This window comes from Diachasma alloeum, unplaced genomic scaffold, assembly GCF_001412515.2.
Source record: "Diachasma alloeum isolate Michigan unplaced genomic scaffold, Dall2.0 Dall_scaffold_00304, whole genome shotgun sequence".
Classification (NCBI taxonomy): domain Eukaryota; kingdom Metazoa; phylum Arthropoda; class Insecta; order Hymenoptera; family Braconidae; genus Diachasma; species Diachasma alloeum.
Genome location: NW_021680443.1, coordinates 504,519 through 516,393, shown reverse-complemented (window position 1 = coordinate 516,393; position 11,875 = coordinate 504,519). Strand labels below are relative to the sequence as shown.

Genomic DNA, 11,875 nt, shown 5'->3' with positions numbered 1-11,875 from the left:
CCTCTCTGACAATGACAGACTTTGGAGCACAATTAACCCACCATTCGTGTGTTTAATTAGTTCCCGATCGGTCGCAGACGGTTTATGAAGTGTTTGAGGCCAGATTAAGGGCATAAGATGGGAAGAAAGCATGAAAATAAGTGCACATCCGCTCTCCGGCGTCGTGGATGTAGCAGCAGTTTACATGGCGGCATAATCCTTTATCCGAGCGAATAGCAGCCTCAATAGAGTGATCTTCTTCAGTAAAGTTCCTCAATGATTTAATTGATCAATTTAAGGCTTTTCGTTGACTCGAAACTCCTGAAAACCGAAAATAAGTAGCTCGTGAGCTTCCTGGAATTCAGATGACCTCACGACGCTCCTAATGGAGATCAAGCTCGAAGCTGGAGGCACGATTGCACCTTTTGAGTGGCATATTGCTTCCCCAGAGTTTTCTATCCTTTTTATTTTGGTTTAACCGTCATATTTCCACGGGTTTTCGTCACAAAGGACTTCGTCCTGTCGATAGATCCTCCGGAAATCCAGCTGCTAGATATTGCTGAGTGATCATCGGCGAAGACCCCCTATCCTTTCCAGACTCCCTATATTTTCCCCTTCGCACATATCACTCTCTTAACGACTACTCGTCTACACTCAGTCTTCATAAATAAATTTTTTTTAATGAAAATTTGAGATTTTGAGATTGTATTTGACTCATGTGGCTAAATTCTATACGAGGTATTTTTCCATTCAACTAAAGTTTCTTTATTTTTACATTTCCCGATTTTCGGTAAATGTTAAGAAAGACGGCCCCATATGAAATTCATTTATCGCGTACAATATTCGATAAATGAAGGAATTTCAAGGGTTTCAAAGATTGAATTGAGTGTCGGAAGTGGGTCTTTGAAGATTAAGAGGTGATGAATATTATGATGTACGCAATAAAGGCAGCGGCATTAGGTCAACCAAATTAATACGTACCGTTTGTCGTATTATTCGGAAGACTGGGTGCCGTATATATAGAATACGAACTGTGTTCTCAGATGTGGCAACTCTGTTGTGCGGTAGACATGAAGCTGGATGAGCGATTCGATTCGTGTTCAGATCTGAAGCGAGTCCCTCAGTTCCTCACAGACCGAAATGTGTTATTAGTGAAGTGATGTGCCATAAGTGCAGTGTACTTCCACGGATACCTTGCCGAGCACATGTTTAGACGCTCCATAGGGTTGGAAGACAGGTTTGATACCTGCATTAACACTGTTGCGAGACATTACCCTCCAGCAATCATCTCATCACATAACGGTTCTCAATAAGCTTGCTCCCGTCTCAGCCCGGCAGAAATATTTATTTAATATTGGGGCGATTCCACCAAATATCAGCACAAGGTGTTCTCGTCATTTTTCCGAACCTGGATTTCGCATTTAATTGCAATAATATACGTGAAATAAAAGAAAATAAACACTCACTCAGCCCTCTATCTCAAACATTGGCTGAGTAAGAGTGAAATGAAGATTTCGGTAAAAAAAATTTCAATTCAATTTTTCAAGCATTAAAAGTTATCAAAAATGAATTGATCAGGCGTCAATTTTTTTTTCAACTCCTTTAGTGTGGAAAGGGCTTGGAATGGTTTGAAACGCCGATTTCGAGGTGTTCCCCACGTTGAAAAAAAAAAAAAATTCTATTGAAAAGCTCGGAAAATTTCCGATCGAAATCACTTTTCAAATTTTCCTGCACTGAAGATCTTACCCTTCTAATAAATGAAATTCAAAACTTGGGAAATTTTTTTTTCAAGGATTACAGAATCCACTCAATTTTATCGAAATTCTTTGCGACAATATAGTATCCGACTTGAAATAGAGCTGAACGTGGTGTCATTTATACCAACAAAATACAGATAATGAATCATCAGCTCTCCCATTCACATTACTTAAGCTACCAGAAGTTCCCGATCACTTCTCCGTACGAAGGAGTTTCATTTCCACGAACTTTGTGGCTTTGCCATAAATTTGAGACACTAGGGTATCAACCTCTCCAGGAATCATTGCATGGAATTTTTTCGTCCCAGGAATTCCCAATGCTCTTGCTGTTCTAGGTTCCAGAATTTGCTTAGTCAACTCATATTGTGAATTGGGTACGAATTCAAATTTCACGTTTCTCTCATTAGAGTGAGACCACTCATATAAAGATTGAGCTACTGTGATATTTATAAGTCCTTGGAGACTAGCTCGGCAGGCGTTCCTTTTGAATGAGCCCCCTAGACCATCAGACGCGGTTTTTCCATGAGCTGTGGGGAAAAAATTCTATGCAGCTGGAATTTCGAAATCTTTCTTATGATAAAGCAAACTCACGAACGCATTTTTATCCTTGAATTGGGATGGCGCCCCATCAGAAATGTAATGAATTTTATCAATCTTCTCAAATTGAGATTTCAGAAAAAGTATCAATTCTTTTTGAAACATGTAAACTGAAATGCTGACATGTTTCATGCAATCAGAGATCCCTATTCAGGATAGATTCCGAATTTCATCCCCATCTTTGTAATTGTTATGTCCGAAGACGTTATCAGCGTCGAGGAACAACTTTATTTACTTTTCATTAATTTTCCTTAATAAAGCTAGAATTTGTTTAATTGAAATTTTGGACGACGCTAAGCTTTTTTTTTATATTCTTACCTTGGAGAATTGATAATAGATGTAAATTTTGGTTTATTCAAAAATAGGAAAGACAAGAAGAGAATTGAAGGTAGTTCAGTTCACGTATTTATTTATTTACTTTTCGTTAGGTCACAAAAACAATGAGTAAATCAATAGAATTTCTATCTCTATCCTTGCAATTATTTCCGTGATCGAATTTATTATGATTTGATTGTTCATTGGACTCACATAATTTTGATATTTATAATCCTTATCCTATTGCGGTGTCAACTTTTTGACTGTGGATTCCTAGGGCAATCCTGCCACGTTTCTCTGCCAGTAAACTATCACAAATACTTAGGCGAGAAGCCTTTCTTCCACTTATTATGAGAAATTTGGTTTTATATTGTTAGAATTTAAATGTCCAGCACTTATAACTAATTGAGCCACACCCACCGGTCGTTCACAACAAGTTCTCTTCACTTGTAAGAAACACTTTTACCGTCGGTTAAAGAATACTGTATTCCTGATCTATTGCCGGTTTCTATTCTCTACTATTATTCGAGAATAGTTCGATTTTTAATTACTCTATTCGAAAACCGAACAAAAGTCAGACCGATTCCAAAGAAATTTTCCACCAAGAAATTGATAGTCACTCGCGAGAGGGTTTTTAGAGACTGATTTGGAAAAGTTCGACTGGCCGGATCCCAGAGTGGGGGAGGTGTCATTTTCATTTCTTTATTCTTCGGTCATCGAACTAACTTTTATTCTTTGTATTTTTTTTTTGTCAACTTGCATTTTGGGGTGCTGTTGGCCCCTGAGAAATGCATACGTTGCGCATTCTCTGGTCACTGGCATCGTTCATGTATGTTGAAAAGTAATATTTAAGTCGCTACAATTTCGGGTATTTTAGGCGATAAAATCAAATTAAAATAATTTGGACATTACAGCCCCCGCTGAGAAGCTTTCTTTTCCCATGTTTTTTTTTATGGTGAAGGAAATCTTATCAGAGAGAAACGAATCAGATTATTATTTTTTTTTGTATTTTATTTTATAAGGAATCGAAAATTGGATTGGCACGCTTGTAGATTCTTCAATCTGCTGTCGGTATCGCGCGCTTTTGATTGACTGGTGTTGTCGGTAAGTGTGGGGGCGTGGCTGGATTAATTAATATGCAAATCCGGCCGTCAGAGGCACTGGGGCACTGGGTCACGGCGATGAGTGCTTGTCGGTCAACATTTTTATTTCCGATTGATTAGCACGTGGGTCGCAACAGGTGTTATTTTGAGTTATTGGTTGATTTGCTGCTGTGTTCTTCAGGAAAGATAATTATTATGTATATATTTGTGTGATATTGAAGATGAAAGTGATGTGGACTGGAAGAGATTGAGGAGGATAGGTTTGGATAAACTTTATATTTGTGAAAGGTGTGGGCTGCGTATTATCAGGATGATCAAATGGTTACCTGATGCTAAATTCTTTTCCTGGTTTCCTCGGCATGCGAATAGATGTGGGGGGGAGTTTAAATTATCGTGAGTAATCTAAATTGGGATTTTTAGTGAATCGAATTATTTATAATTAATATATATATATGTATATATATATATATATTCAAAAAAAAATATATATATACATATTTTTATTTTTATTATTTTGTTTTTTTTTTTAGTTCATATGAAGATTGGAGTGACGGGGAGTAGTTGTGTACCGAAAGGGGGATTTTTGAGGGTGAAGATGATGTCCGTTGGGATTCTAATCTCGGAATCTAAGGATCTTCTGTCTTAGGATGATTCATCGGCGTGACCCTTTTTGTCCCTTCTCTTGACGGTGGCTCTCTGTCGGCCGATTGTTGGCTGAGTGGTATATACACATATATATACATACCCAAATATAGATTGTTAATATATGCTTCAGCACCGTGTATGTATTGTGAGATGGATATAAATACATATGTGTATATATGTAGACATATATATATAGTCGTACTTAATTACTTAGTAATTTATTTAACTTGTTATGATAACTGTTAGGGTTAGAATTTTTAATTTTTTTTTTTTTTAGGATAGAGATAGATCTCGAGTTGTTTTGTAACAGATTCATACATTACATGTAATCAATGGTAACGAAAGCTGGTGATTTCTTCATTGGTGCATTGATAGTTCCGGAGGCTTTCTGATGTTCCGACACTGTTGGGATTGGCGATGTTGGTGCTGGCAATGCTGGGATGGATAGTTCTGGCATCGAGATGGAGTTGATCGGTGTTTCGTAGACCCTTTGGATGTGGGATCGTCGGATTGCTGTTTTTTTTGGCGCCTGTCTAGTTGATTTTCTAGTTTTTCGGCAACAGCAGCGGAGGATGCTAAGCACATTGAATCCCTTTTTGTAGGCACTGTACCCCATCATGGTAACTACGAGTGATATGATTAGTGTGATGGTGCCATTGGTTGCTGTAAAGATGCGATGGTAGTAGTCTTCTTGGTGATGCAATCCAATTCTCTCTGCTTCATCTATGGTGCTTTGAAGCGAGTCATCAAACAGATGGTCTTTGTCGAGATTGGGTAAGACGTGTTGTTTCAATGTTGACATTGGGTTTAGTGGTTTTGGCAAGTCACTTAATATTGGTGCTATTGGGTATCGTTCGGCTATGCTGATGTTTTATCGATTTCTGATCCTAATTTCGCTAGTTCGTCGGCTCGTTCATTACCATATATCCCTTTATGTCCTGGGATATATGTCAGCTGGACGTCTAACTGTTGCACGATGTCATCCAATTTCTGTAGCGTTTCTTGGTTTACTACGGGTTTTCCTTTGGAGTTGAGCCATCCATTGCTCTGCCATTTCAGGGGATGTTGGGTCATACAGCTGGTTAAGTATTTCGAATCTGTGAAAATTGTGATGTGGTTGATATCATGTCTCAGGCAAATCTTACATGCTTCGACAGCAGCTGCGGTTTCTGCGATGATATTGGTTGCACGAACTCCGTCGAGAGTTTTGTAAGTGTTTAGGGGATGTCCTTCTCCGAACCAGATTCCGATCCCTGCTTTAGCGTTAGTCATACCGTTGAATGAGCAAGACCCGTCCACGTATACTGAGGTTCTTTTTTTTGCATATTCTGTAACATGGGTGTTGATGGGTGAAATGCATCGTTGGTAGCCCTGGGCAGCACTAGTAATAGTTAGTCTTTGCAGGGTTTCAATTTATTCGGATGCTTCATGAAGCGATGAGCGTCCTCGCTCTCGAGGTAAACATTCCCCTTCTCGGTGATATCGACTATTTCGTAAGGCCCAGTATAGGCTTGGTCTAGTTTGCCTAGTTTTGGTTCTTTTTGGACGTAAGCAAACTGCCCAATTTTAATGTCCACTGGTCTTGCGTTTCTATCGTATAGCTGTTTTGAGCGCAATTTAGATGCTTGGAGATGTTGGTGCGCTAGTTCTTGGATTTTCTCCATTTTAAGCATTAAATCAATTACATAGTCGTTGTAAGTTTCGATGGTTTGATCCTCTTCGCAGATGTTAGATGGGAGTCTGACCTTTTTCCCGTATAGCAATTCGAATGGGGTAAACTGGGTTGCACTATGTACTGTGGTATTGTATGACAGTACTGCAAAAGGTAGTAGTTCGTCCCATTCCTTGGTCTCTGTCGCGAATGCTTTGAGGTATTCTACCAGAGTGTGGTGACTTCTCTCTAGGGCGCTGTTGGATTGGGGCCGGTATCCTGAGGTGGTAACATGATGGAATCGCAGCAATTTACCAAGATGATGGAACAGTTTGCTGAGGAAGCTCGTTCCCTTGTCAGAGAGAATTACCCTTGGGCAACCGTACAGGGCTACGTATTGGGTCGCCAAGGCATGAGCGATGGTTTGCGCCCTGATGTCTGTTAGTGGGATGGCGGTGCAATGTTTTGCGAAGTTGTCTTGAATGGTAAGAATATGTAAATGCTCTGAGGAGATACGAGGTAGTGGCCCCACAGTGTCGATAGATATTCTCTCGAAGCATTCATTGGGAGTTTCTGTGATCAGCATTGGTTGTTTGAATTTTATTCGTCTGATCTTTTGTAGTTGGCAGACTCGGCATTTCTTGACCATTCTTTCAATTTCTTGTTTCATCCCTGGCCAACAGAATCTTTCTCTAACTCTATGGAAAGTTGTAACGATTCCCTTGTGTCCTCCAGGAAGCGTCTCATGACACTCCTTGATGATTTCTGATCTTAATCCTTCGGGAGGCATTCGAACGTTTCCATGACACAGGGTGATTGTAACAGGGTGAAGGTAGAATTCCTGTTCTAGGTGATATTTTATCCGGATATCCTCATCAATCTCGTCTCCTTTCATCAACATTTTCACCTCCGAGACTTCGTATTTTTCAATTGTGAGTTTCAGGTTCTTTAGACAGGTCTTCAGAATTCTGTTTTGGGTTTGATCAAAATGATACTGTTTCACCATTAAGGTGAAGGTTCTGAACTTTCCGGATCTGGTAACAATGACCTGTCCCAATTGAGGGTTCAATTTCTTGATGTAGGTTAAATCGATGAGATTCAGGTCACACAGGAGCTTGGTATTCTGTTTTGTGGGTTCTGCATCGGCTGCTAGGAAATGAGCAATATTCCCTCGAACGAAGGTTAGGCCGTCCCTCGTTTCCTTGATGTTACTGGCTGGTCGGTAATCATCAGGTGGGATTGTGATCTTGTCATCCGGTGGTTTGTCTTGGTTCTCTATGGTGGGATTACTCGTTGATGGTTCGGTTCGGTCTGTTGGTGATGAACTTGGAGTGTCAACAATTTCCTCTTCCTCTAGAAGTTCTGGAGTGGATGGTGCCTCAGAGTTGACGGGTTCCGCCCCCGGTAATGGTTCGTGATCTGTTGACTCTGGGCTTATCTGAGTCACTGTCAGCTCTGATTGTTGTGGCGGGGTAGAGGAAGAAGGCTTGGTGGACAGGTTATCTCCATCAGGCTCGGATGTATTGTTTCTTCTCTCAGGAAATAGCTCCTTAGGACTCTTGATTGTCTCTCTTACGGCTGTCTTTGTTGGGGACGATCCCGCCATTGGGTTTTGAATAGCCCTTGGGGTCGGGAGTAAGGGTTCTCGGATGTTTTTGGGTTGGGAGATGACTGAGTGTCTAGTCGACGGTATTTTGTTGGTCTCTTCTGATGCCTCTTCAGATGTAATGGTATCATCATGTTCAGGTGCGGCGGGTTCGGATTTGGCAGGAGTTGCATCTTGTGCCAAAGCGGTGTTTTCTCCTTCACTTCCTCTCGCGCGTATCCTTCCATCGACTCTGTCCTTGAATTTGATGATAGCATCGTGTAATTCTTCGGTGGTCATTTCATCGAATTTTTCCTTCAAATTTCCATCGGTCGAATTTACGAGAGGTAAGGATTTATTCTCGAACTGAAGCATTTTCTCATTCAATTTTTCGTAGAATGCATGGAGATCTTTGTTGAATTCTGATCCTAAGGTGTCTTTCTGTTGTTTATACATGTTCAGAGGTGGAACAAATTCAAAATCTGGCTCAGAATCGCTGACATCTTGGTGGTCTTCATCGTGACGTTCTACGAACTCGTCGAATTTTTGGAGACTTCGGTGGAGACTTTTGCAGTTGAATGGTTCGGAGAACGAGTCTTGTTCTTCTTCTGAATCGTCTTCCAAGTCTGTTAGTGGATCAGTCTGCAGGATGTTTTGATGGTTAGTCAGTGGTGTCTGATCTGGAGTAAAAACTTCATCTTCAAGTTCTTCAGTTGGCTCGCCCTCCACGGACATTTCTAAGTTGGCATCTTCTGATGTGACGGTTGGGATTGGTGGTACCGAAATTTCAAGGGTTTCCACATCGTTGCTGGGAATGACGACCTCTTCAGGAGCTTCAATAATGACTTGAGGCGTTGAAGTTGAAGTCGTTGTAATCCTCTGGGCAGGCTCAACGCTGGGTTGAGTATTAACCGTGGGAGTTGGGATGTCTTCCGCGTGGTCTTTAACAGTTGGTGGAGGTTTGGTAGTAGGCGTTGCCGTAATCTCCGCGGTCGATGGAGATTCCATGGGGTGTGATGGCTTGCGGTTAGAACTGGGGCGGTATTCCCTTTTGTCTCGGTAAGAGATCGGCTTTCTAGCTGTATCTGATGTTAGGGTAGCTCTTCTCATCCTCACTCGGTCAGCAATGGAGTTTTTGGTGCCAACAATTTCGGGTTCACTGTTGATCCTGACGCGGAGATTCGGATTGGTGACTGTACGAGGAGGCTTCAAACTTGGTTTTAGTGTGTTCCTCGGGGTTATGGGTAGACACACAACGAGGAGTACTGGCTGAGGGTTTCTTTCCTCCAATGGATTTTCAGCAAACGCGTCGGCCAATTGGGCACCTTTCTGTTTTTTTATCTCGACTTCGAACGAGTAGTCATTCAGGAAAGTTTTCCAATTTACTTGACGGGTTGTTGGGTTGGTGGAATCCATCAGCCAATTTAGGGCAGAGCTGTTTGTCACTATGGTGAATGGTACTCCGTAAATGTATGGTCTGAACTGGCTCAGCGCATACACCACAGCCACACAGTCGATTTGAGCAGGTGTGTACCGGGTCTCTGGATCTCGGAGGGTTCTGGATGCGTAGAGGATCCCCGTTCATCTCCTTCCTCATCCTTTTGGCTCAAAATTGCACCGATTCCTTTGGAGGTCGCGGAGACATGGACGATGAAAGGCTCTTCCATGTCCGGGTGAAATAAAAGCGAATCCTCGGTAATGGCTTCCTTCAAGGCCTTGAAATCCTTTTTATGTTCTTCGTTCCAGTGAAATTTTTCATCTTTTCGAAGAAGATTAGTCAGGTTTTTGGACTTTTCTGCATACTCCTCCACAAATCTCCGGTAATAGTTACTAAAACCGAGAAATCTCCTCACACCATGCTGATTAATTGGTGCCGGCATTTCTCTTAAGGCTTTAATTTTCTCTGGATCTGGGTGGATTCCCTTTTCATCGATGATGTGTCCCAGGTAAGCCACTTCCTTCATAAAAAATCTACACTTATCTGGTTGGAGGGTGAGGCCGCTTTGTCGGAGGCGGTTGAAGAATTTGGTGAGTCTGTGGACGTGATCTTCCTGATTTTTCGAGTAGATAACTATATCGTCGAGATAAACGTATAGTTCTGTGCCCTTCAAACCAGTGAGAATTTGATCCATCATTCTCTGGAAAATTGGTGGAGAATTCTTCAGGCCAAATGGCATTCTGGTATATTCATAGTGGCCATCTGGCCCGGTGAAAGCAGTTTTCTCGCCATCCTTTTCATCCATTTTGATTTGGTGGAAACCACTGGCGAGGTCGAATACACTAAAATATTTTGCTCCACCCAGTTGTGACAGAATTGTGGTGATGTCAGGGAGGGGGTACGAGTCTCCGATAGTTTTCTGATTGAGCCCTCTGAAATCGATGACTAATCTCCATCGTTTCCTGCCTTGAGAGTCGCATTTCTTAGGAACAATCCATAATGGAGAATTGTAGGGGGATTCTGAGTCCTTGATGATATCCTGTTCCTTCATCACCTTGATCTGTCTGTTGATTTCTTCTCGATGTTGGTGAGGGTATTTATATTGTCTTTTAAATACTGGGTTTTCATCTGTCGTCCGGATTTTACAAGCAAAGTGCTTTGCATAACCTAGATTATCTCCGGGTAGGTGGAACACGTCAGGGAATCGTTCCACTAGCTGAATTACCTGTTTTCTCTCGAACGTTTTAAGATCTTGTTCAGGCAAGGCTTTCAGAATGTCTGCAGCTCTCTTATTTAGCTGTTGTTCTTCGCCAGGAAGTAAGCCTATATTACAGACAGCAATATTGGCTTCTGCTGGTGTTTGTTGCTCTGAAGAGTCTTCCAGTGGCTCCTCGAAGGGTTCGATTGTCTGAGGCGGTAGTTGCAGTTTGACGGGTTCTTCCGTTGTGTTGATCACCATGACTGCAGCGACGTTGTCCTCTACCTGGACAATCCCTTCTCCCAGGAATATTCCACGTGGTGTCTTTACTTTGGGCAGGTAACCAATTTTCAACTGCGGATTGGCAATGGGAATTGCAATGACCGTTCTAGTCCTTGGAGGGATCAAAATTGGGTTACCGGGTCGCTGATATTGGTACCACGGAATTGGCTTATCCGGTCTCTTCCTGGTGGTGATATTTCTCTGGGAATATCGGATATCGGCCTTCTCTTTGATGAGAAATTCTTGACCCAAGACGCCGCTTCCATTTACTGGTAGTTCCCTGTCTACAATGTGAAACGGAACTTCCGTTCCGAACATATGAAGGTAAACCAATCCACAGGTTGGTAATGCGTCTTCGGTTACTCCAAGTAGATATTTAATTCTTGGAGCGTGAATTTCTGCGGATGGTTTAATAGCCTTTCTTTCAATCAAGTTTATATGCGCGCCGGTGTCGATCAGAAATCGATGTCTTTTGCTGATCAATTTCTTGTTTATTCTAACGTTTACCCTGGGGCCACCCCCGGTAAGGGATATTCTGCAGGTGTCTTGATTCGTTGGACAAGGCGGTAAACAAAAGTGAATTGCATGGATCTGTACTGAAGCGGATTGTATTGGTGTCGAATGATATATGGGCTTTGAGTTCGTTCAGCATGTCATCTCCAATGATGCTGCCGTAACCACCAGGTTGATGGGCGATCACGTGAAATTTGACAGTAATTTTAGGATGTATTGGGAGCATTATTATCCCCAGCGACTGTACTACATCATTCGTAAGGCCAACGATCCCAATCGTTTCGGATCTATCCACCATTAATTCAGGATTCAGTGATTGAATGGATATTAAATTTACAGACGCTCCAGTATCGATAAGGGAAATGACTTTTCCAGGCTTCAAGTAGGGTCCATTTAGGGCAATTATTGGTCCGCCTCCGAGTTCAGCGACCTTATATACTTTTATTGGCGGTGGTGAGTGCTGGACGTCGTGTGTAACGACTGTTGGTTCTGGCTGCACAGTGCACTCTGCTGGCGAGCCAGGAGCTCGTTTAAATCCTGGACTGTCAAGGGTTGAACTAAACTGGATGCTGATAGATTGGCAGAATTTATCGGAATTTTCTCAGTTGGAGGTTTTTTTCCTCGATCTCTGGAATTGTCTCTGCGGGGTGGTGTTCCGTGAGAACCTCCCGCTTTAACCTGTGTCAGCAGATCTTTTATAAGGGAGCTGAGGTTGTCGATGTCTTCTTTCTTGAGTTGATCTTGTTTTGATGCTTCTGGTTGTCTGCGTTGATTGGCCAGCATCACAGGGTTGGATGGCTGAACCTGAGGGT

General features: G+C 42.0%; 2 protein-coding genes across 2 annotated transcripts in view; one reads left to right on the top strand and one right to left on the bottom strand.

Moving 5' to 3' along the window:
* The window catches only part of LOC107039698, a 6,450-nt gene extending 2,302 nt beyond the window's left edge, over positions 1-4,148 (top strand). The window contains exon 2 of the mRNA XM_015259458.2: positions 4,012-4,148. Within this exon, the coding sequence (XP_015114944.1) occupies positions 4,012-4,148 (137 nt within the window). The remainder of the gene's footprint in view (positions 1-4,011) is intronic.
* The window catches only part of LOC107039700 (diuretic hormone class 2), a 620,828-nt gene that overhangs the window by 263,744 nt on the left and 345,209 nt on the right, over positions 1-11,875 (bottom strand). The gene's annotated exons all lie outside the window — the stretch shown is intronic.